The sequence below is a fragment of the Ambystoma mexicanum genome, chromosome 4p (assembly GCF_040938575.1).
Source record: "Ambystoma mexicanum isolate Mex_15411 chromosome 4p, UKY_AmexF1_1, whole genome shotgun sequence".
NCBI classification, from domain to species: Eukaryota; Metazoa; Chordata; class Amphibia; order Caudata; family Ambystomatidae; genus Ambystoma; species Ambystoma mexicanum.
In genome coordinates this window covers 1,164,621,207-1,164,647,621 of record NC_090927.1, presented here as the reverse complement: position 1 = coordinate 1,164,647,621, position 26,415 = coordinate 1,164,621,207, and the positions used below count along the sequence as shown (strand labels likewise).

General features: G+C 43.3%; 1 protein-coding gene across 17 annotated transcripts in view; it reads left to right on the top strand.

Moving 5' to 3' along the window:
• SYNE1 (spectrin repeat containing nuclear envelope protein 1) overlaps window positions 1-26,415 on the top strand; it is a 1,651,720-nt gene that overhangs the window by 532,725 nt on the left and 1,092,580 nt on the right. For 14 of the 17 annotated variants that reach the window (XM_069606781.1, XM_069606782.1, XM_069606785.1 and 11 more), the window contains 5 exons: window positions 1,429-1,467; window positions 5,707-5,814; window positions 12,835-12,972; window positions 18,109-18,273; window positions 23,824-23,936. In XM_069606781.1, coding sequence (XP_069462882.1) covers window positions 1,429-1,467; window positions 5,707-5,814; window positions 12,835-12,972; window positions 18,109-18,273; window positions 23,824-23,936 — 563 coding nt within the window. The remainder of the gene's footprint in view (window positions 1-1,428; window positions 1,468-5,706; window positions 5,815-12,834; window positions 12,973-18,108; window positions 18,274-23,823; window positions 23,937-26,415) is intronic. The other 3 variants (XM_069606789.1, XM_069606784.1, XM_069606790.1) reach the window with 1 other exon arrangement.

Sequence of the window (26,415 nt, the reverse complement as noted above, 5' to 3'; positions counted from 1 at the left end):
TATTGTCCTATCAAACTCTCTCCCCATCCAGCCTATCAACCATGATAATCTCCCCCCATAAGCTAGTTAGTTAAACACTTTATTCGGTTTTCACCATTAACAGAAAGTAAAATACAGCACACAATAATTAAATATAAAAACAGATTAAAATGTTCTCACCAAACGTTTAAAAGCTTCTGCAGTGCACTTACACAAGTCATTAATAAAATACGCATCTACGCGTGACAAAACAAAATTCATAGCATCTGAGCCACGCCTGATGTTATTCGCATGAAAGTGGTTTTTCAGCCATAAACGTCTCAGGTCCAAGAGTTTTGGGCAGAAAAATAAAAAGTGAGTTAAGTCCTCCATAGGCTACGAATATTGGGAAGCGTGATGATGAATTAAAAGTTACTCCATGTAATACAGCCTTTATTTTTAGTCCAATGGCTCCTTTTTTATTACCATCCTCAACTCTCCATTGATGTTTGTACTTTTAGCTTTTTGTTGGCTGTAACAGGCTACTACAGCTTCTGAGCGCTATGAATGAAAGCAGAAGGCACATATAACTGTCTGGAATGCTGATCTCACACTCTGTTTACCCTTTAGTGCTCTTAGGACATAAACCTACCTCCTAAAAAATAGATAAACCTTTAACACAAGACGTGTATACTTACTCCTAATTTCGGTGAGGGTAAATTCTGCGCCCCACCCCAAGTACCAGGAATCGCCAGAGGATATGTTCTTTTCTCCTGCCACTTTGGGCCCTGGGGTAGGAAGGGGAGGCTCTCAAAAGGCAAAGGCGCAGTATAGACACTTCAGTTCTACAGTAGCGATGAAGGAAGTTCTCTGGAATAGGGAGTAACAGAGTTTCTCCGGTAAGTACACATTTCCCCTCTATGGCGTACTGTTAGAAAAAGCTATCCCGAACTTAAACTGGTACACATTATTGTGAAGACTTTTACAACCTGATGATAAAAGTTAGGCCTTTTCATTTAAGTAACCAAGAGATAGTTGGTGTCAAAGGTATGTGTTTGTTGTTGAATACTTCAATCATAAAACAATGCTACTTATATTATTAAAAAAATTGCCAAAGTATGCCAACCAAACATGGTCCGCACCCATAAATGACCATTCTTACCATGTTATAATCTGCAGTTGTTTCAAAGTGTTCTTGTTCGTCACTTTGTTTTTTTTACCATGTGTCTGCTCTTGTCTGATTTGATTTGCTTCTCTCTTCATTATCACTTTACACTGGCAGGGTTTGTCGTTCACCCTCCCAGTTTTCGCTCTATCTATTCCTTCATTTCAGGTAAGGGTTAACTGCTGTAGGCGTGACCTGGAGACGGGGGTCAGCCGCTTGTTAAGCGTTGCTTTCTGCATGTCTTCCTCACGACTAATTGGTGTGTGTTATGTTTGCATCTCTTTGTGCTGTGCTGTCCCTTCCAGAGTAATCTTGGCCCTCGGGAACTAGAACAAATTATTGAGGTAGGTGTGAGAAAGACACCTCTTGCCATTAGACTCCCTCCAGGCGCTTTTATTCGTTCTCATTTGGCTTCCTAGTAAAGCTTGTAGGATAATTGCTGCGCTCCTGCAAAGTCTCTGCTCAATGGAAGTTATCTGTAATGTAGTGTTTCAGCTTGTGGAGGATGCTCTCAAGCGTAGCTATACGTTAGTAGTATGTGCTCGGTAGATTAGCCTTGCATGGGTTTTTCATCAACGGCGTGTGTTCTCTCTTCCAACGGCTTTGCATTGATTTGATTCCCACACTGGCTGCCTGGCATATGCCTATTCACCTTCCTTCTACCTCTACCCATCTATTGATCTCATGATTCTGTTGGTCATGAATTGATGACATCATTGTATATTGATTTCATTCAGAGGCGTTGCTAGGGGGGGAGTGAGGGGGCTATAGCCACAGGTCTTTTGGTTATAGCCCTGGATAGAATCTCAGGTACTACAACCAAAAGACTAGCTAGCCCCCAGCCCCAGCAGTCCGGACATTAGTGTAGCCCAAGATATTTTACAAACCTAGCAACACCTCTGATTTCATTCATTATTGGCAAGACTTGGCTGGTGCCCTATTCATTGTGCACCTTCTGTCTGTCATTCAACCAAGCATGAGATCCCAATGTCCACTGGAAGTAGCAGCAAGGCCCTGTGAAGCCAACAACTCAAAATGCAGGGCTTGCTTGCTTGAAATGGCCTGGATGCGTGAGCTGGTGTTGGAGAAGTTGTGGGCTGTCAAAGCCAGACTCATACTGGGAGGCCAGCTTGACACAGCTCTCATGCAATGTGGTGTAAGGTCTATGGTGCACTCTATAGAAAACAAATAGCACATGCATCGTAGCTTACCTTACCCTGTAAGAATCACCTTCCTCAGAGCTGGTTCAGGGCGGTCAACCAATTTTACGGGAGGTCTACACAGGAGTCTGTTGTACATACGGAAACATGGGCCTATACTGATAGACATTTCCACAAAGTTCTCCATGCCAGTAAAGCATGCGCGGGACATCAGTTCCTTATGTTTGGTCTACAGTTATGTCACTAATTTCTTAGTCCTGCCAAACCTCTGTATTTTCTATGTTTGGAACATGATATATTCACTGAATGTATTCGGTCTGTTCCCTGTACTCTTATAATCCAACTTCAAATTATTTCTGTTAGAGGGTACATAGTTTAAATTATAATTTAGTAGACATATAATTAGAAGAATGATCAGTCCTAATTATCCTGTTGTGACATCACAACAGGGCAATTATCCCTACTGCTCTATTATATTACAATCCTCTGGGTGTGGCATCACGACTGGCTGAATGCATGATAACGGTCTTGATACAATTTCACAGAGCCCTTTTTAACAGGAAGAGCAGCTCACGAGAAGGTAATTGAGCCCCAGGTGTCCCATCATTGGTGCCAGTTAAAGACCTCCAAGCAGGATGGGGCTGGGGCAAAAAAATTGATCCGAGCACAAAACAAATATGTGTCCCACATCCACCAATCACGATTCCCGCCTTTTTTTCTATAACCTCATAGGGTATTAGTTTAGGGTATATTTTGGGGAATTCTGCGGAAAATGAAGCTAGCAGCTGACGGTGCACTAGAACCTATAGCTGGCCCACACCGGCTACAAAACCTATCCCTCAATGGAATGTCGGGCGGACATGTTCGGGCTTTGCCCAACCGCCCTATGCAGCAGTCCGAGCCTACCGATGAGGGTTTTTTAACTTGCAGATAGCTGAACTTGGCTCGGACAAAGCACAACCTTTCTAATCCACTGCGACTGTATCACACATAGAGGCAGTAATTGACTACTCCACGGGGGGAATACCCATCAACACTTTGGCGGTTGTGAATATGATTCCCCATCAAGACCAGGAGAATTTAAGGATACTGCGTTTCCTTACCTATTCATTCACTGGGGCTAGGGCCTTATGCGTTGTACGGCACATACCTCCCCTGTGACTTATAATATTGATTTAGTAATGCCCCCTTAGGACTACAGTTGTCTGCTGTATATTTTGTACATATTGCGCTGGCCAATGCTGTGCAGTGTGAAAAGAGCCGTGCCAACATGCTCCGCGGTTATTATCTTTAGGTATCGGCCAAGGAAGAGATGCCCGAATACATCTCCAACATTACATTCAGAGGGAAATAAGACATGTGTGCATTAATAAGCAATAAACATCGGACTGCTCAAATGGATGACCTATTTGCAAGGACTCCTGCTTGAGATGCGTTTACACATCACACAGGGGTTCCAGTAGGAGGATGGAGCATGTGAATGTAGCATGCACTGGGCATTATAAAACACTCAGAATGTAAAGCGAGATGGCCGCATGAGGTGTGGCTTTTAGAGCAGCTGTTTATTGCACACACTTAGTCATGTGAAAGGAAGTTGTGTGGCCGGAAATATGAAATGGATGCTGGCGGTTCGTCTGGTGTTAACCATGGCTACAACTGGTCATCCCGCCACCTTACATTGTCTACCAGACCAACACCTGCTTCACCAAGCAGTGTAGAGCACATCTGCAATGGGGCGTGCTCCATGAAATGCACTCCACCCCTCGACGGTGGCAGCACTGCAACCAAAATCAACATTACAGCCGTGATGGAGCAGGCCTTAATGTACAGATGTGTGCAGGGTGTGGACGCCCTTCCCCGCTGGCCTCCCGGATATGGAGGAGTCATGTGGGTTATGTCCCAGTCCATTTCACGCTGATCCCTAACATGGCCTCCTTCATGGGAGAGGGCTGGCTGCTCTTGGGCCAGGTCCCCTCCAGGGCCTTATAACCAGGCTGCACCTTAGAGGGCCTGGAATCGCTGAGTAGGAACATTGCTGCACTCCGGCTATGCAGACTATGTCTGCAATGAGCGAGGGCCCAAACCGTCTTAATTTTCCAACTAAAGAAATTAGACAATGTTCATTTTATATATAAAAGTCTAAATAGGCATCTTAAATTGATGTTTAAAGTAAGTGCTCTTTTAAAGAATATTACATCTTATAAAAAAAATAGAAAGAATGTTCCCGATAAATGTCTAATACTTCTCTGTTTCTGAAGCTCGCTTTTCATCGCCAGGTAATGATACGTAGTGGATTGATTATGGAGCACTTTTTTTTTAGATCACTGTGTGTGAGTTATGTCTAAAAAAACCTCTCAAAGACCGGAGTCAGGAAGTTAATGACTGTTTCAGATTGCAGAGTCTTTAGAATATAACTTTCAGTTGAGCAGAATCGGAAATAATCTAAAAAAGGCTGATAGTATTTCATTTTTCATGATCGCCTCCTCGCGTCCCTTCCTTCGCTCCCAGGTGGGGCCATCTACAAATGCAATTGCTTCTTTGTCTTTCGTTTTGTTCTCAAATTTGTAGCAGAAGTCCTTTTTGCTTAGCACTTGACTTCTATAACTTCTCCACCAAAGTCATTTGCTACCAACATTTTAGGCATGGAAGCTTTTTGACTTCCAAAGCGTTTTCAGTGATTACATCGACCAGAGTTAGTTTGTGTCTCCTAGTTGGACTTTTGTATGGTGTGTGTGTGTGTGTGTGTGTAGGGGTAGTATGAGGGAGGGTTTGGTGTAGGGAGATAGCTTCGAGGGACATGGGTGACCCCCATAAGAGGCGATTTATAAGATTAGAAAACCACAAACTAACAGTGGTTAATGTAATCACAAAGTACCTCCTTTTGAACGTGGTGATATCACAGAGGGCACAGCATATAATGGAACCAGTTGTTTTTATTTGTAGAAGCTTGGTTTTATGAATTGTGGTAGCAGGAAGTGTGCATTGCTCCACGCGGTACCCAAATTTAAATGTGATCCTATTTGGGGTATTTAGGTACATGAATACAAAAAAACACGGCCCAGTTAACCTTTTGAGGCAGGAAGTTATACACTTGCTGCGCTCTGCTACCTGAGGGTTTGGTGCGCATTATCAAATAAATAAACAACAAACAACAACAACTTCAAGGCATAAACATTCAAAAGTCAGGCCATGTCTTTGGAAGGGTTCACTGCATTCAAAAGGATATTCCCTAAACCTTTTTACATGCTGTACGTTTCAAATGCATTGTCCGTAGTAAGCAGGACTTCTCCTGTGCATCAGATGACGCATCGTAGGAAAGTGCATGCGTTAGACACGCTACATTTATACGTTGGTCTCTAATGTGGTTATTTATCATGCATACCGTTTGCTCATCCATTACCTGCAATTTACCTTTCCCAACAGAGAGAAGACCGGGTCATGCTGAAGGATCTGAAGGTTTGGATTGAGCAATTTGAGCGAGATGTCACAAGGGCTCAGATGATTGACGGGAGTTTGCAGGAGAAATATCAGGTAAGAAAAGACAAAGGGCCTCATTGCGAGTTTGGTGATCATTCGGCGGTAGATCTGCCCGAATTGCCACCAAACTCGATGACTGTTATAGCCACTTGGTCCTGCAGATCTACCTCGGGATTGCAAGTGATGGTAGTCCGGAGTCCATAACACAAAACTTGTAGCACGCCAGTGCGGTAATGCAGCAGTGATTTTAAAGTAACAGAATTACCGCTGCATTACCGCCATTTTTAACCACACCCTAGTTCTTCTAATGAGGCCCAGGGGCTGATTCTAAGATGTTGCCAGTGGTAAATCCAACCTACTCCTGGAAAGAAAAGAGAAACTTTCAATTAATTAAGAGTTAGTACTGCTAAGTTCTTGGTGAATTGAATAGTGTCACTTCAGAAGTGTCCAAGTGTTATCCTAGATATGATATGATAGGTTATTTATAACACGCTTAATTACCCAGATGTTTCTCCAAGCGCAGACCCGGGGATCGAACCTGCGGTGCTCCGTGTCGTTTTGCTTCCAAGGCGAGCACGTTGCCCCTGAGCTATCCTCCCGAGATAACGTATTTGTAGTTATTTTGCATTAATGAATATATACCAATTCATCAAATAGTGTCAGTACATTAAAATAGGGTGAATGTGTTAAGGTGAACACGCCTAGTCCCTCCACTTAGTTTATATAAGAGACCTGCAATAGTACAAACTTGATCACCAGTGAAAAGAAGTGTTTATTGACAAAAGATCATTCAAAATATTATTATTTTCCCACCTGTTGGGAAAGCGAGAATAATAGCATTGAGTACCCATGGGGGCTAGAACTAGTGAAATGTACACATTATTAAACTGCAATAAGAAGACAATCCTATGATCCGTGTCCATCGCAGCTGTGGCGAGTTTTCCATTGATTGGCTTAGGAAAAGCATTGGCTCATAGGAAAATACTCAACAAGACACAAACAAACAAAAACACAACAAAGTCACAGGATGACACGCACACGCACCCACGCGCACACGTACACACGCGCCCACACACACAGGAGGCAATGGGATGCCATATCTTCTATCTTCATTGGTGAGTGATGATGAATGGCAATGAATGATGTCACAGAGGCTCACACCGTTAATAATGCGACACAGTCCAGAATCAGATACGTGGGGGAAAATTGGGGAATTTGGCCTGCACATACCCAAAAGGCAGTGTGTTTGTAGAAAATAACTAACGCAAGTCCCCCAGAAAAAAGACATCAGTACAAGTAATGTTTCCTAATGAAGCACTAGTGCAGGGAGAGAGGCAAGTGAGCAGCAGGAGAGAGGAAACCAATGAGGCACATACATTTTTAGGGAGGTTGGCATCCTTCCGGATCCAGACGTAGGGATGTTGGAGCTCTGATTAACCATGAGTTGATCTGCTTCTGTAAGTAGTCCCTCCAAGGAAAACATTGCAAGATTGGGGTTGACTGTTTTCAGGCAATAAGGAGCATCAGCTTTTGAGGAGGTCCGGTTAAATTCCACTAAATGTTCTAGGACACACTGGAAGCTGATGTCCAGGCAGATGTGATGTCTTCTGGGCCATAACAATCAAAATGCTGGCTTACATTTCTCCTGAAAAATAGTGTGGATGCAGCCCGCTCTTGCAGAAAATGACATTTTAATAACCATAATGTGGCATTCCATAGGCCACACTGCTCCCTAGAATTCGGCAATAAGGACACATTCCACTATCATGGGGGATCAACAGGCACTTTGAAGACAAGTTCTCGGTTCAGTTTCATTTTTATATAAAATTAAAAAATATGGGGATTCGAACCGACTGAGCCCGCAGTGTGGGATTTAAGAATATATACAAATGGGGTAGCCTTTCTTTCGGGGCACAGCCCTCAGCCGTTTCCTCTACTACATGAGTCCATCTTCCTTGCCCGTAGAAAACTCTAACTCTCAGTCGCTGTGGTTTTTAGTGGCCTGCCCATCTTTTTTGGCATCATTAAATCTTTCTTCGCTGGACTGGTCTGGGCCAGAACTTGCTTGGGTCCTCCCGGACCTCTGAAATACCTGGCTCCACAGCACCTGTGGCTGTGGGTCATCTTTATGGGACGAGGCCTCTTACCCTTTAGTGGGTGTTGAGCCCCATAATCAACAGGCTTCTCTGCCTTATATCAGTGAGGTGGTCCTGGCTTTGCTCATTTCTCGCCGACCTTAACCTGCCACTAGATCCTTCAACTTCACTGTACGATTTAGGCTCAGGGTCGGGTGTCTAGGGACATTTACTTGTTACCCTATTCTCCTCCTTTTGTTCTCCCTTCCCTCTATTCTTCGTGTTCCTTCCTGTCCTGTTCTCACCTGCCATCGCCTTTCTCTTCTTGACCTCTCCTCCTTCTGTGACCTTCTCGTCCTCCCACCATGAACACCTTCCAATAGTTTTTCCTTTCTTTGATCTTCTACCTCCCTTTGTCATTTTCTGCTCTCGGCAGTTCTTTTTCTTAACCCATGCTCCCTCTCTTCTCTGTTTTCTTCCTCGTCCTCACCTTCTGCTATGGTTTCTTCCTCCTTCACCTTTGCACTTTTCTCCTTGACCTCAGATCTTCCCCTTCCCACCTTGGTGCTGCATTTTCCTACCTCCAATTTGCTCTCCCCTGTCCCGGCTTTCTTCTCCTCACCCACTGTTTGTTTCTCTCCCTCCTTTATCTTTTTCTCCCTCTCAACTCCTCTTTCCTCAATCGATGCTCCTTTTCCTCGCTTGGCTCTTCTTTCCATCTTTGCTCCTCTGTCCCCAAACTCCACTCCTCTGCCTCTCTCCTTGTTCTCCCCCTCATTCCTCCACACCCTACCGCCACTATTTCAACATCTCTCTGCTCACTGTAATCCGAACTCACCCAGCAGCTGCCCAGCCCCATCCACTTCTATCCCTCCGGGGAACTTGGGTACATGTCTGTCAAGTGGTTAAGTGTGTTGAACTGTGTTTAGAGTGCAAAGGACTTACGATTGTCCTGTCCTAATCTGAACTACAGGAATGCCACCTGTGACGACCTGGTCATGTGCCTGCCCTATGCTTCCACAGAACAATTTATCAAAATGGCCGCCAACATCTTCGTTTTTCTTTCTCTGCCGGGAATGTATCACGGAGCCACTTGGTAGCTCTCATCCTGGCAGTAACAGTTCATGGTCAGTGCCATGGGCGTAATTTTAGGGGGGACAGGAGTGTTTGCCCCCCCCAACTTTCATGGCACACCATTTTGTCCCCATTCATTTGGCTGGGGCACCTTTTATTCAGATGTCATGTTCCCCCCCACCCCAACTTTTTCAGCAAAGTTACTCCACTGGTCAGTGCGCACATGCGCACAGTCCCTAGACCACAGTGTGGGCAGCGCCGTTGCCTTTTAGCAAACCAGGCTTTGCTTTTACACCAGCAGCAGATGCCCGAGTGGACACCCGAAATGCCACTGGAGTCGATCTTGATGCTCCAAAGTGTGGTTGGGATTAGTGAGGTGTGGAAGATATGAGGCTATGAATGGACTGGGGTGCCTGGGGGACTGGCGCCTGGGGGACACTCCGTGTACTCGTGCTGAGACCTGCATAATGGGGTGGGTGGCAGTCCCCAGCGCCCAGTCTTCCCCCCACTCACAGTGATGGAGATTATTAACTGTGGGAATCCCACCAGCACTAGATGGGAGAAGGGGAGGAGAGTGAGTTCGCGAACACGTGAATTTTTTCTAAGGCCCTCTCTACCCCCTCAATAAATAAACATTTCCATTTCAGTAGATTAATAATTTATGAACACCTGGAAAATAATCCAGGAGTGTTTCCCATTATCAAAGTAGGAAAGGTGGGCATCTTTTATATGTACACATCTTACTTAAATATTTTCTGCAGAGTGCCCTCATACGCATCCTGACCACAGTGCAATCGCGCACATCATCATGAGCAGACCTTCAAGTGGTCTGGGGGATACGTCACTCCACTTTCTTCCTAAGGACTGTGTTCGAATCCCGACTTCAGCAACAAAAGCAAATAAAAAACATTAAAATCCTTGATGGGTGTAAATAGGTGTACATGGTTTTCCCAGGTCCAAGATGCAAGGAGTCATATTCTGCTGGATCTCGGATTCCTGAAAATCCGTCCCAATGACAAGCGCTGCCCACTCACACCTACTAGCAACACAGATGCGATTTCCTCACAGTGCCCTCTGGGTGGGTGAGCAATCTGACCAACAAGATCCCCTTCTGGCAAACCCCAATTTTGTCCATACCAGAAGGTGTGACTAGTGCCCTCTTGTACAGCATGAAGAGGGTTTGGGAGACACTAAACACTGATGTTTTTACTCTTAAAGCAGATTCATGAGGTATTTACTGCGTGTAGAATTTCAAAAGTATGTTTAGCAAATAACTCTATACTACTAATGAGTATGAGCATTAAAAATAGGTGTGAAACACCCCGTTTTAGTGTTGGCTATTTGGTGTTGCCAAAGCACCACCTCGAAGCCAAAGCTATTACATTGGAGTACAGCTAGGAGGGTGATGGGATATGAGGAGGAACACAAAGCCTGCGGGTGTTGCTTTATTTAACCACCCATTGACTGCCCATGCCCTTGCTAAACCCTATGGCCAATCCCATCAACTTTCCACCACTCTCCACCCAAAACATATCCTCCTGGGATCTTTTTCAGCTATCTTGATCAAGCAGTAACATTAAACTGTGTGTTGAAAATGGCAGCCAATGTTATTTCAAGCCAGTTCTTTGAAAGTTAATAGCTTTATTGAAGGTGTTAAATGCTCTACTGTGTGCTTTCAGCAACTTGATTCATAAGCTGTATGTGTGCCCTTCACTGAAGTCCTGTTAAAAACAAGCATTGGCAAAGCCAGCAGTTTTGTCGTGAGTAAATGTAGTGAATAGGCATTTGCTATTAGGTGTCCAGGTTCTTCCATTTTTCAGCTGCTACCATCCATGGCCAGTTAGTACTATTATGACAGTACATGGCAAATGTCTATCCCACGCTTACACAAAAGCCAAAACCGTGTTGGCATTGTCAATTCTTGTTTTTTCTGTTACCCCATCCTCTCAATGAGCCCGTGTGTGGGATAGGTTTGAAATCATTAACTGCTCCCTTCAAAAGATGAGAGGCAGGTGCTGTTTTTTCAGGATGTTAATCACCCTTCTTGCTGGAAGGAGAAAGCACTGGATGTAATGTGCAGGTGGCATTTCAGCATCTTTCATGAGTATGTACTGAATTCATCTGGCCCTGGGGGATATGTTTTTAAGGCGAATTCCCATGAAACGTCAATTATTCAAGTCACTTTCAGTTCATTTGATTTCAATGCCAAAAAACAGCACACCCAGTGAAGCCAAGTTCAGAAAGCTTCAGCGGACCTGGTTTTTCTAGTCTTTCACTCTCTTTTTCTTTGATTTTTTTTCTGCACTGAATATCTGAGCTTCAATTAGTAAGAATGAGTCTTCTAAACCCACGAACAATGTGTTTGTTATTCGTTCTCTATTTGGCAAAGCCACACGCATGGAAGCTGGACCACAATTAAGGACAAATAGCTGTAGTCTGACGTAAACACGCCAAGGGCCAATCGGTAAATGGTTACCTCACCAAATGTCTAATGCTTGAAAGATCCCCACCGCTTATTACCTCCCTGAAATCCTGCGTCTTCCATTGTTATATCTGTCAAGCAGTGTGACTGGCCCTAATCTTTTAAACAACAGGCACTAACTTCTTAGTAACCGTAGACAGTGCTTGTGTGCTTTTCTTGTTTATCCAGTGTTCGGCTGTTTCCAGAAGCACAACATTTGCATTTGCAAATACTGGCCACAAATATGAGAAAGCAAATAATACGTCTGTGGCTTAATTACATTGAACATGCAGCGTAATTTGATGGTACCTTTACGAAAACACCCTTGCTGTGCACAGCAGTTTCAGAAATAGTACCATTGCAATCCAACATCAACTTGTCTTACAAAACTTTGTTAAAATATTTCAAATCTACCCTTCAAAATACAAACTAGATATTTATACCTTCTGGTTGCCTTCACACCTTGGTTAGTTTCTTGGGAATGCAGAATCTGGAGCCATCTTGAATGTAGTGTAATGTAATATGGCATTTGTATAGCGCTGATTGCCGTTGGTATGGCCTCAAAGCGTTGTAGGTGAACGCCCCCGGGGATCGGAGTCCAAGAGATGGGAGATTCATCAGAGGAGTTTAGAATGCATGTGTGCATTTTAGCCATTACGAAGGTAGGAAGGGGAGGCCAAGTCCCTGCTAGCCACCCATGTCTAGCTGTCTTTTGGATGCGTGTGAGAGGTCATATTCGTATGCGAGTCCAGGAGATTGATTATGTGTCCAGCTAGACAGAATTTTTGGCGTGGGACTTAGCTGCATTCTGCTGGCAGAGGTGTTGCGCAATGTGTTTTCGAGTAGCATGTAGTTGCAACATGTGTGGTTGATTATCTATGAGTCAATTAAGCAATTCCTGGGACTCCATTACTTTTAATGAAGGGAAAAATACATTAAATTGTTCAAGAGCTTCTTTCAGTGCCTAGGGAACTCATAGGGAGCTGTACAAATGAACCTATTCAGACATTCTCAGGCCAAGAGGCTAGATCTGGGGCAACACGTTTGCTTGGAATCAAGACAATGCAGAGCAACACAAGTATGCATCCCGGTCCTGCAGTTAGAGGCCGGTCGCCAGTATTAAGTGCGTTATAAAAGATTAATGTATTCTCGCTATATAGCATAGAAGATAAAGGCCATGTATAGGAAACTCCAATTAAACTATGACTCATTAACAACTTTACCGCTCTCACATTGTGTATAAGAATGCTTAATATACATTGTTTTCTTTTTTTTCCAATACATTGTTTTCTATATGCTCAATTTGTGAAATCTATTCCAAATGAAAAGGTAGCTTTGTCTTGCCAAGAATTTCAGAAACTTTGTATTTGAACAGAGTGTTTTCTTTTGGTTGGAAAAGTATGATGGCGGCTCAGTGAGGGAGATTGTAGTCATGTATTCATTATTTTGTGTTTCTTTCTGAAGCTGTTCAAGCAGAATCGAGCACAGTACGAAATGAAAAGAAAGCAGATGGAGGTTGCAATTCAGCCCATGCGGAAAGATGGTAAATTATCCCTTGATCAGGCTTTAGTGAAGCAAGCGCTGGACAGAGTGTCATCCAGGGTAAGTGGCACTATGTGCTTTCTCCTTCCCAAAAGAATGGCCTACTGCTTGTGTGATCTCAAAAGAATGTCCGGGCAATATACAAGCCTTAGTGTGCTACACACAGTGTGCTTTAGAACTTGGTGTTCTTTCCATAACTCCCAATATGTTTTAAACTGCCATTCTCCTTTGATAGTGTGAAAGCCAATTCACAGCCCTTAAATCCTCTTCAAACGTTTGCATTTAGAAACGTATCTACAATTAAGATGACCGAACAGAGGATATAAACAAGCCATCCTTTCTGTGGTAAGTCACAAGAAGGACACAGACTGTAATTAGGCATTCTACTCATGATTTTATTAAAGAATATAGATAAGGCATATCTTTCCCTATTCTACAAGGCTTCCCTACTTAACAAAACTAAGGTTCTCGTCAGTCGTCAGTGAATGTCTGAAATGAAGAACCGTCCACTGTCCAAATCTAACCTCTCTCATCCTGCCACTACTCTTAACAACTTAAAGATAGGAGAGAGCCTCCCTTCTCCTGAGGTTTCTTTACTTGTCCCTCGACCACTCTTCAATAGATGATCTTTAGATAGTCTCCAGTAATCACTTTTACCAGTTCATACAGTTCATTTGTTATGTTCTTGACTTTGGGTTTCTTCTCCTGAGTTTCCTTATAATGATTGATCCTTCTCTCTTTCCCTGGTTTGTTTTTCCAACAATTAGTTTTCCCGTATGGGATATTTCTTATATTTCTGAACAATTCATTTTTCTTGAACCTTTCATCCTCAGCTTCCTGAGATATTGTCACAAAGTTTGAATCCTTATTAAATTCCTCTTTTAGGACTGACTTTTCTCTGTCCCTTGAACCTTCTTGATATGCTTTACAATAAGTTGGATGATTTCCAATGCCTTTGTCTTGTAGGTCTATTTTTACTATTCTTCTTGTATTTTCTCTTTCCTGTCTTTGTCGAGTAGGAGGGTTATAATAATGATTCTCAGTGTCTCTTATTGTATGTTTACTCTCGAGACTGTGACAAGTAGGGGCAGTCCAGTAATGATTTCAACTTACTCTTAATATATCTATCCTCTAGTGACTGTGATAAGTAGGATCAGTTCAGTAATGATTTCCATTTGCTCTTATATCATTACTCTTGTTACTGTGAAGAGTAGGAGCAGTCCAGTAATTATTTCCATTCACTCTCATTATATCTTTACTCTTGTGACTGTGACAAGCAGGAGCAGTCAGTAACGATTCTCGTCCACTCATATATCTTTACTCTCTAGACTGTGATGAGTATGAGTACCCCAATAATGATCCACAACCCCTTCCCTGTGACTCCTGTTATCCCCTTTACCTTCCGTTTGAGGGTTAACGGCACCGGGTTATTCACGGGTTCAGGAAGGGTTTCCTTTTCTCCCTTTCTGGCATCTTGCATCTCTGCGCCAGTTTATCTTTCCTCATTTCTTACTGGTTGGCGGTCTATTATCTTGGGTTTCCACTCATCCCGGTTTCGCCAAATGCGAATGGTCTCGATGTAGTTAATTGGTCCTCCGGTCCACCGCAAACCTCCCGTAGTCACGCCACCACTCTGTGCGTCTCTCTCTGGCTTGCCTCCTCAGAATGCTGTGCGTCCTCTTTCTTCCCTGCTGTGTTTCTTGCTACCGACCGTACCACGACTGAAGAGTGCTGCACATCTCGCCTCAGCTCCTTGTAGCTAGCGTGTTACTCCTTTCAAATCTCGCGTGCTGTCTTTTCAATTCACCAGACTCCTCCCCTTTCTGGGATGACGTAACTGGAGGGCTTCCCCTGCATAAGACACCATTCCTTCTTCTCTTTCTCTATTTGGTTCTCTTTGCCTCCATAGGGCCTCTTCTTTGTTTCAATAGAATGGGATTTTAGATTGATATTTTCCCTGTCAGTTTGGCAGTAACACATTTGACCTCGTTCTTCAGAGGTTTTGTCATCAGGAAGATATACTTGTGTTTTCTTGAAAAGTCCTCTAGAATTTCCTCCCAAGAACAGGGGTCCTTGTACCCAAAGGGGGAATCTCTCCTAGAGAGGTCCTCATTTCCTCTACCCCCAGGGAGGATATTGCAGAGCGGGCTCACCTCCCTAGCCTTACAGAGGGGGCTTGGGGCTTCCCCTTGGGGTGAAAGGAGGATTACCTGCGATGCGTCACACTTTCCTGAACTTCATGATTTGGGAAATGACAATCACTGTAATGGTTGCTTTGCAGGGAGTGAAACATCCAGGCTTGCCGGACACCTATTACTCAGATTCTTTTGTACCACAAAGCTACTTATTTCGTCCACTGCAGGTTGTCGCAAAGCGAGAATCTTTTGTAAAACACAAGAGAGGGTTCCCATCATTCTGCTTTATTCTACTACAAGGATGACTATATCTTTTGCTTATTTGAGAAAGTAAGATACATTGCAGTATGCTGGGATGAAACCTTTGCTGATAGTTCAGTTTGAAAATAAACACTGGCCCAACGGTTTTAAAACTTGAATCCAGGAAGAAATGACTCCACATTGTGTTTGATCAAAAATGTGATGATTATTTTTATTGGTAGTAGTTGAACTAGTAGTAAGATTATTTTCTTTTAGTAACAACAATAGTATACATATAATTAATAAGATAGCCTTACGAAAATAGGAAAATGAAAACATGTTCTCCATCTTAATGACCACGCGCAACCCATGTTCCAATCATATACACTCGTCTTTTATCATCAATTTCTCCTGCTGCACATTTTCCTACACTTAAAAGTAGCACTTTTTTAGAGCTATCTGTACGTTCTCTGCCTGGTCCCTCAACACTCTCCACTGAGGTACAACTGGCACTAGGTTTACATTTTAAAACGCAGCTCATGCCAGCATATTTTCTGTTGTTTTATGGCCCTCCTATCTTGTGCACCCTCCATCTCCTTTCTAGACCAAGCCCTGCAATACACAACATGGCCCTGAGGGGGAGACATAGTACCCCAGTGTTAAAGCCCTGGCGACTCATCAGGCATGCACATTAGTTTCTCTTCCTCGTAAAATTTGAAATTAAAAAAGCATAATATCTTTTTTTTTTAGAAATAAGGTCCATGTGATAATGTTGCCTGGGGAAAAGTCGTCAGGTAGGCAACTTTTATTCCTGCACCCCTAAAAGCCTTCCCCCATATACTCGAGGATGGGTATTATTTACTATTAATGCTCCCATCCTAGAATGTTTGTAGAAGTGCTGGAATTTTTAGGGAGTGCAAATTTGGGGAAATGTCGCCCCCTGGTGAACGTTTCCCAGGCGACTTTATCACTGCATACGTTTTAAAACGCTTTGGGCGCAGTAGAGGTATAAAAGCTACAAAGATTAAACACGTTCTAAGAAAATATCCTGGACCTGTTAATTGGGATCAGATGGAGATGCCTGTTCAGTGGGTAACAAGCTTCCCCGCTCCATGTCATTCAAATCCATGTCAACTTCATAGCAGACATAAAGATAACCAGGAAGGAAATGGCCTAAGTCCCAGCACAGACACTGCGAGGCAAGGTGCACATTTACAAAAACACACCATGGCGTAACCAAAGCTAAAGCACTTTCAGCAATAGTTTAATTTCTAGCACTTTGTTATCCGACACGTTCTAGTAGCCAGCACTTGTCATTGCTTATGCTCAAATCATTCTGGACACAAAAGGTCCTGAAAACAAAGGAACATTTCAGTAAAAGAAAACATGCCATGTGTTATTCTACCTACAAATAGAGCAGACATCCAGGATGCTGTCTTCTTCTGCACTTGCATTAGCTGCCACTTTCCAACCCAGAATGCCTTCTTCAGGGCCATCTTTAAGTATCGAATATATTTTGTTATCCGGTACTCTTGATTTCCCGTGTGGACTTCATGGAAAATGTTCTGTTGTAACACTATTTGCTGTGCTGCATTATCCTATGCACAGGTGTGGCAGGCTGTCTTTGGCATAGAACATGGCAAAAGCACCCTAGCATACATTGCATGTCATTTTCTTGGAGTCAATGTAACATCCTATATACAGGTGTAGAATTAGGATTTCCATGCCAACTCCAATGAATCCAACCTTTCAGACGTCAGTGTGCCATAAAAGCATCAAAGGCCCCAGTGTAGGACTGGCACAATAGTATCAATAAACTCTGGACCAAAGTAATGGACCACTGTGCTGATCTTACAAACAAGATCACGCAGAGCAACAGAGGTTAGAATCCCGGATCCGCGCTTAGAAACCAAACTCAGGTACGGTATTAGGCACGTTATAAAAATAAACAATTAAAGCCAATCAATTCCACTAACAGCCACAAACATAGACAAGATAACAGTAAGACAGAGCCGGCCCTAGGTCACATGTATTGTTGTAGCACCATAAATAACCTCTTGTAGACCACATGAGAAATAAAGAAAGCACTAAAAGTCTTTTACAACAGAGTGGGATTAGGGTGATTTTCGATTAAGCATCCTTGGGTATAGAAGTAGACGGAGTCCTACTAGCATGCCCGAGCCAAAGAAACACATGGATTATCATCCCACGTTTCACAATCCCTGAGTACACATTACACTACACATATAATAACCTCCAGGCCTGAGCCCAGAGCTAGAATGCCTAGTATGAACTTCAGAAGCTACTACCGCAGAACAATAGAAATAGAAGAAATACAACAATGCTAGCAAACTCTATCTCTAATCATAAAATCGAAGTTGCATTACTCGTGAGCCAAGCTGTATAAATCTGTATAAATCGAAGGAATCATCAAGCTGTCATTGAAATGTTTTTTCAGCCACGCAAAAAAAGAAAAACAACAATTCAAAATAGCGGTCATTCATTACAAAACACAATGCAAAGTGCAAAAAACTGCAAATGCTGATGTGGCCCTAATTGTGTGCTTATCTTTCTGTTATCGTCTCACTTTAAATCAAGGTAGGTTGGGCATTTGACAACAGTGGTCCACTTGCTGAATTTATAGTGTGCCTTTAGATATACATTTACGGTGACTCCTCAAAGAATTCACTTTGAAGATATGAATGTGTTTTTAGGGCATATATATGTTCTCAATGCATATTAAGAAGTCTCCCCCACATGGGTCTTTGCATTTGTCATTACAGTTAATCTGCAATGCTGTAAAAATGTCATTTTTTTTCAGCTCGCCGACTGGCACATAGTTCTGGATAAGTCTCTCCCTGGCCCCCTGGGCACGATAGGCATGTGGCTGTTCAGGGCAGAAGCCGCCCTCCGGGAAGAAGTGACCATTCAGCAAGCCCATGACGAAACTGCCAACCTGATCCACCGCAAGCTGGAGCAGCACAAGGTAAGGCAGCCCGGGCTGTCGGCTCCCTGGGAGGTGTTCTCTTGGCTCTGGTCTTGCCATGCTGGAATGACTCCTGCTTACTGCAGGAATAAGGAATTAAAAAATTGGCTTGGGATCCTTACATCCTGCAGAAGCTTTAATATGGGATTATTGCCAAAATGAAGAATTGAAAGTGAGGAGAATAAAAGGGAGGAGTTCTGCGGGGATAAGGAATGAAGTAATTGGCTTGGGATCCTTACATCCAGCAGAAGCTTTAATATGGGATTATTACCAAAATGAAGAATTGAAATTGAGGAGAATAAAAGGGAGGAGTGATATTTTGATGAACCTTACATTACATTGTTGCTGGCATATCACTCTTCTTGTTATATTTGATTCTTGTTATATTTGCATGCATGCTTTGTAGAAATAGTTCTAAAAGGGGATATAAGCTGTTTAAGAAATAACAGCGATCTGATACACCTAGTTTACAGTTCCATGACCCCTTTATTGAAATGTATATTTGCATCAAAAATAGGAAGATGGAAAATACCAACTGTTCCTATAGAGCAGAAAACTGTAATGTCACACTTGACCTGACTTGATATTGTAGCTGATTCCCAAAGATTTGCATGGATCAGATCATGAGATGCCTATGGGCAGCTCCAATTTGCACCCTATACATTTTACCTGATTATCAAAGCTTAAAACCAGAGCAGAACTGGAAATGGCTAAAGAACCAATGAAATGCTCTTGTGCAATCCTGATTCACAAGGATTTGCTCAACGGCATCTCAGACAGTTTCCCGGCATGTCCAGATCTGCCCCAGTGTTAGGCTTGATGAATACGCTGTCAGCTGGTGCAAATCGAAGATCCTCACAGACATCTCATGATTCGCTCCGGTGCAAGTCTTTGTAAATCTGGCCTATGTGGTTATCAATGCATGCACCAGATTAAAGTGCTGTGTAAACCCGCTGAGCTATGTTGTGTTTTTGCATCTCAAAGTCTGGAAGTAGGGGAATTCTTCTTTGCAAAGGTAAAATACTTCCTAAGAAATGCAACATCATATCACCTATTTGCCATCTTCTATTAATATAAACATATAAAACACTCATATGTCTCCGAGGTCCCTTGGAAAATATGGCAATCACATATTAAATATTAAATATATCCTTATTATCTATGTTTGTCTTTGCATGTATATGTTGGTCCAATAGAAAAATCTTGAAGGCCTGGCCTATTGCATAGTTGTTCACTGATTAATCGCTTTGTAGCCAAAACCACGTTGCATACTGGGAATTGTAGTTTTTATTTTCCAATTCTTAGTATGGCCCTACACATCCCAGCATGTATAGCGCTTTTGGCTAAAAATCCAAACTAGAAAAAAATGGAGCCTGATGGCAAGAAGGTAGGTGGCAATTACATGCTTTGGGACACTCGTTGACCTTTGACTGCACCACAAATATCTGGCAATTAGATACAGCATTACGGGAACTCTTTGACCATAGAGAGCATGTATTGACACTCAATAGTACAGCAATACCTTAGTATATGTGAAGGATTCGAAACTGAGGAGAGCTGGGAGCTATTTAGCCTAATAGAGCCTGGTTAGCTTGACACCAACAGCCACCAGGGGCTACGTTTGTCTCCCCAGGCCAACTGATGCCAAACAAACACACCTATTTAACTGTGTGCATTTGTGATAATCTATAAATAAACACTAGGACACATGTGTACGTCATTTAAAGCAAAAGGGGCTATATGCAATGGACAAAATGATAGGTTTCAATCCTACGTGGAAGTGAGATTTGCAGAAAGATATGTATTAGCTCCTCATTCCCCAGTGTTAGCTCCTGGTCCCTTGTTGATGTAGGATACCCAGGAGCTACTTTTAGCTCCTGCTTATCCAGTCTTAATTTCGAGCCCTAATATATTATGTTTTGATATCAAATATTCATACAGACTCATATATGTGCATAGTAGGTGCTACATTAGCAATCTATGGTTGCTCTCCACATTGTCCAGCTAACATTGTACAGCAATGGGCAGATGCATACTCTAAGACAAATTGCATTGGGTGTTATTGATTAGTTGAAACAATTGTCATCTTCAAAGGACAGTCAGTCTAATTGACCAGGTTTATGTTCTAGGCTTCCCATTGGTTTAAAGGTGTACTTTGTGGGAATTGCGTGAACTCGTTGTAGTACATTTCACAAATAGACAATATGGCCCTTAATTGTGGGTGCATGCTGACCTTACGTACTTCCCCATAGTTATAACATAGAACTTGGACGTTCGGGGGGTGGGGAGGAGCTTTTAAGTGGGAATGGAACATGTGAAGAGGCGATCATGCAATGTCAGGTGAAAGAGAATTCCAAAATGTGAAGGCAAGAAGCGAAAAGCAATGAAACCGGGAAGAGTCGCTTGACGGTTTAGGGAGCGACAGGAGATGAAGATATTGTGAACGGAGAGGCCGTGAAGGAGAATAGGGTGAGGCCAGAGCAGGGAGGCAGGGTGGGGCAAGGCCATGATAAGTTGTATTAAATACAATACAGAGAAACTAAGTGAAATCAGAGATGAGAATCATAGGAGAGGAGGGGATGGAAAGAAATGGCAGAGATGTAGATGACCTCGGTTGGAGGAAAAAGTAGCCAAATAGCAGAGTTACAAATTGAGCAAAGAGGAGTATGATGGGAAGAGAGAAGGCCAACTAGGAGAGCAGCGCAGCAGTCAGGACAGGAACAGATAGAAAACGTAATGAGATGTTTGGTAGCATATCACCGTATACAACAGATATTGTAAAGATTGTAGTGACAGGCAAGAGCGTTATTGAGATAGGAAGAGAACAATATAGTGTTGATTAGAAAATGACACCAAGATTACGTGCCAAAGGGAGGAAGAAAGAAAAGGTGGAGGGAATTAGTATCCTGGCTGCAAAGAGGAAAGGAGAAAAAGGTGGGAAGAAAAGAACATCTGTTTCAGAGGGATTGAGATGTAAGAAATGAGAAGACATTCAAGAAGAAAAGGACAAGAAACCCAGGGAGCCATGAGCGTAAACGTGACTGAATAGGCTAAAAGATTCAATAAGTGATGTTAATGGAATAGAAGAGATGGAGAAAAGTAAAGGACCAAGAGCTGAACCTTGAGGAGCAACATAACTAAGAGAAATAGGAAAAGAAGTAGGACGGCTCACGAAATCAAGTAGCTGCAATTGGAGAGATAAGACTGAAACCAGCGCGATACAGAACCAGAAAAGACGAGAGAGGCGAGAGGAGAGTAGGGTGATCGACAGTATCAAATGCAGTGGAAAGGTCCAAGAGAAGAAGAACGGAACAACACTTGTATCTGGAGGAAAGAAGTGAATTCGGGACAAGAAGGAGAGTCGTTTCGTGGAGTGTACTAGGTGGAATCCAGTGAAGGGGCTAAGGCACTTTTTCTGGTGAATTCATGAGGGCATTTCATATATAGGGCTCCAATGCTTGCCACAGGTAAATCATGGGGTGTTCGCGTGTTTTTACTCGATTAGTCAAATGATTTAGAAGCTATCAGCAATTACTAAACTGGTTGCTGAAATGAATTAATCCCATAATTTAGAACAACAATGCTTGCCACCTCATGAATTGGGAGGTTACTTTTAAAGATTTGTTTAAATAGTAAAAACTAAGCAAATACCCTTTATGCATAAGAGGGATATCTACCAGCTCTGGCCACAAGGACCGGAGAAACTGCATTTCACAAAGGACGCCAGCACTCCAGTTCTGAAAAGGTATCGCCATTGCACAACTCTCATTTACAATGAGGAATAATACGTTAGGATTGTCACAGGGCCAATATAATCGTATCTTTGTTGTATTTTTGTGATTTTCCATGTCCCCTCACCCACGCCCTATCTTGTCTTGTGGTGCCTGGATACACCTGGGTATAGGCGCCATACAAATGTCCAATAAATAAATAAATATGCAGGAAACGGAGCTATGAATCTAAATTCACAATGAAGTTGAGAAAAAGCGATCTGCCTTTGTAGCATACGTTTCATTGTTTCAACGTGTTCATTTGATAGCATCTTGTGTTTTAGATTTTCTTTTGGAATAATCATATATGTGACTAATGTGAAGACTACATTTTATAATGTTAGTGTATGGGGCACGAACCAGACATGTATGTGTGTATGGATTTACATGGCATTCAAAACATGATGAATTCATTTCTTTTTTAAATGTGTAGGTTTCTAGCCAGAACAGAATGATTAGCAGCATGGCTTCACTGTAGAATTAGTTGGGCAGGAGGACTCCCAATCCCTCTGTATGAACCACCCATGCAATATATATTGAAGGTTGTTATTCACAGTAGTGACTGAGATGTGATGGACAAGGGCTGGGACATAATAGTTCTAGTGCTTGAATCAAGCGTCCTGAAAGATCAGATCCAGAAATGTCCCCTCGCTCCCCTGACCTTCCTCTCCCCACTCCTCTGGCTTCATCAAATTGCACCCATGCACTCTTCTGAAGTTCCAGACACTGCATTGGTTTCCTGACCCCTGACCCCCTTTCAGCAGTGCTGCTACTAGTAAACGGCAATCCAGAAATATTCCAGGGCTGGTATGATTATATAAACAAACTCTGGTTCTAGAATATGTGGGGAAAGTACAAAGTAGTCAGAAGGTTAAAATATTGGTCTCCCAACGAGATGCGTTTGGGAAGATGACCCGATTCATGGAATATTTGCTCGGTTCAAAGTGAATTTGCACTGCTGAAAAGTGACTTTGCACTGCCGACACAAACCCTGATTCATGGAACCGTGCGAAGTGTATTTTTGCAGCGCAAAGTCTGGGTAAATTCAGCGCAATGGTCATTTTTGCAGTTCAAAATGACTTTGCCTGGACTTTGCAGGGAAAAAAAACACTTTGCAGGGTTGCATGAATCAGGGTTTGTGTCGGAAGTGCAAAGTCGCTTTTCAGCAGTGCAAAGTCACTTTGAACCGGGCAAATATTCCATGAATCGGGCCCTAAGAATGCATACCGCTGTGCTAGCACTACCTGGTTGCAGAGACCACTGTTTCAATCGATCGTCCATATTTGTCAAGTAGTTAAACTTCAGAATCAATAATAGTTACGCTACATGGTGTTGCCAAATTTCAAGCTATAGTGGAACTCATTAATTCTCATGTACATTTTACAGGATACCGTACATTTTAAGTGGGAATGTCTTCCTAGTTTAGAGAATCAAGGCATGTCAAAACAAAGTCCCCGCTAATGGAAGCATTCATAGAGTATGACAATTATTCAAATGAAGAGGAGGGCTCCTGTTGCTTTAAAATCTTCCAGCCCTGTAATCGAGGCAGCAGAAGCGTTCTCTCGCTGAATAGCTGCCATAGTTACCAGGATCTACTTTCGTTTTTCGCTGCCGCTGTTTGTTACATTTTTGGAGTCGAGCGCAACTTGAATACAAATGCAAACGATGTAGTGGCAGTGCTAAGGAAGCAGGACCTTCAGGCATCGCCACACTTCAAGCTTGAAAAGATGGCAGTAGCCCGTTGGCTTACAATGTCCTCTTTTTGTCTTGGTGATGGCAGGAAGTACTGAAGAGCGTGGACGGTTACAAGAAGGCATTCTACGACATTCACCGAGCCGGGTATGTTAATGGAGTCCCTCTTCCGGCTGAGCAGCTAGCGGACATGGCCGAAAGGTAAGCCCAACATCTGGCGCATGCGTTCCTTGTGTTCTGGGTGTAGTCAACAATCTGAGACTGTTGCATAGTTGTGCCAGTCGTCATGCCTGAAGTGGGGCGATCCTGGCATGGGTTTCGTAGAGGGCATGCAGAGTGAATGTAAATAGTGCCAGGTAAGAAAGGGGCGTGAATGGCAACAAAAGGGGAATGTCTGTTTCTATAAATGTCTTGATGCGCTCTCTACTGTCAGGAACATGATACCATTCTTCTAGCCAGATCCCGGCGAGGAAACACTGAGGGCGAAGCCGGCAGATGGATTGTCAGCGGGGGCGTCACTTGGCATTGCTGAATACGTATCATTAAAATGAAGCACCAAAAAGGCCCTGCTAATGAGCAAGCTCATTACATAAGTCAAAGCGATTGAGGCGTACGCCCTTGCCATCGCTGTGGAGCAAGGCTTTGGACTGCACCCCGTCTGTGGCGAATATGGAGGTTGCCTGTTCGCTTACACCTCCTTCTCTGAACAGGACACTGGGACGCTGGGGGGTCTAGAGAAACTTGTTGCTAATGCTTAGCAGGCGGACTAGCAATCCTGCTATGGCTGCCTGTCAGAGCAATCACAATATGAGAGTAAAGGCAGAATTTGAGAACAGTCCATCCACGTCACTGTGCAAAATAAATTCATAGGGCCTAATTCACAGAAGCGTTTTATAAAGGCGAAACCCCATTGGAAAATGCTCTGTGAATAAGGGCCATAGAGTCGAGCCTCTTGGCAGTCCTTGTATGTCGGTGATGGCCTTGCGTTTGTGAGCGAGTGGCCAATAACACCTATCAGATGCACAGTGCACAGAAAACCACCTTTAGGCACTGGTCTTTCTACTGGGAAGGCAGGGTGAAAGTGGGCTCAAACCGGACCGATAAACAGGGCTGTTCTGAAACCCTAGTATGTCTGTCTGCAGTTCTATCAAGTTTTGGCAAATTTGTAGAACAGTGTGAATTTCTTTTTTTTGTCGAATGGCAACTTCACCGAATTTTGTTTTGCTGTATTTCCCCTTTTGATCTACTTTACCTAAACTTACCTTCTGTGGAAAGTAAAAGTGGGAAACAATTCAGCGAAAATGCAGTCAGTAAAGTTGTCATTCGGCAAAAGAGTGGCATATGATATGATATGGCATTCATAACGCGTAAGTGTTTCAATCCTTTCTGCATCTCAGGAAGAGATTATTCCAAAGCCTGGTGCTTGAAATGCAATTGCCTCGGCCACTGCCTGCGGCAGTCCTTGCCCTGGGGAACACCTCCACATTCCCTGAGCTCCATCACAGCTCCGTCCACGGGTGCTGGGGTATAAACGGTTGGTCAGTAGGGAAAACCTGCAGTAGCCTTGCACAAAACATGCAAGTTAGGGCCTTTACCTGGATTCTGACCTCAACAGGGAGCAGGCAAATGATCGCTTTATGGAGACAGGATCTCTCCTCCTCAGTCCATCATGGAGGCAGGAGATAATTTGTTTTGGCTCGTAGAACACACAGCCGTGCTATCAATCGTGGGCTAAGGCGTGGATTTTTAGAAATGCTTTTCTGGTCCTAATCTTTTAAATTGCAATCGAGGGCAAGGCGCTTGTCATCAATGAAGGTGTGAACACTTGGCCAATTTAGATAGTAAAATTAACCAGGACGCGTCTATAATTTCAGTAGTTCCAGGATGTCTGAGGATGCACACAGGAACGGGAGCGAGCAGGACCACTGGTCCACGGTCAGGTGAAAGAGCATGAGTCACGTGCACTGTCCTGAGCATTTACAAACAGATTGCAACTGTCCCAAGGATAATCCTGCCCGTGACACCTGCAGCGTGACACTACACTGAACACAGGTGCAGATCACGGAAAATGGCTGCGGATGAGCATGACACGGGTAACACATCTGGTCGCTCAGACCGTGCTGATGGGGATGTGCGTCTTCTGCTCCCATCAACTTTTCCGTTGGAGAAAGCCTGTCACATGATATGACACTAAGGGGACTCCATATTTAACTCGCTCCATTCAGCGGTGGCCGATACCTGTGGTCCATGGGCTGCATACAAGAAATGACAATAGAAAAAACAGGCCTAGCAACATTTATTAGAACACATTTTGTACAGGGGTGTACGCTTTCGGCGAGTTACATCAGTTGTGACCCCCGTTAGACCAGTTATTAACTCTTCAAAGCCTGGTTTAGGGCACAACCCATACTTGTATTACAGCTCTGTGGGACTGCCTTAGGAGTGCACCTCCTAGAGGCCATGCTGTGCAAGGCCTGTCACTTCCACATCCCCAGTGATCAACTACCGGCCGGTGGCACTGTTCACCAAGCGACTGTCCCTCACTTGCACGCTGTGGATATTCAGTTGATCAGTGTCTTAGAAGGATACATGGTGACAAATTACGGTTGTAAAATAATCGGGAACATTACACAATCAAAAACTGACATTGTTGAAAACGATTTTGTGAATATTCAGCTAA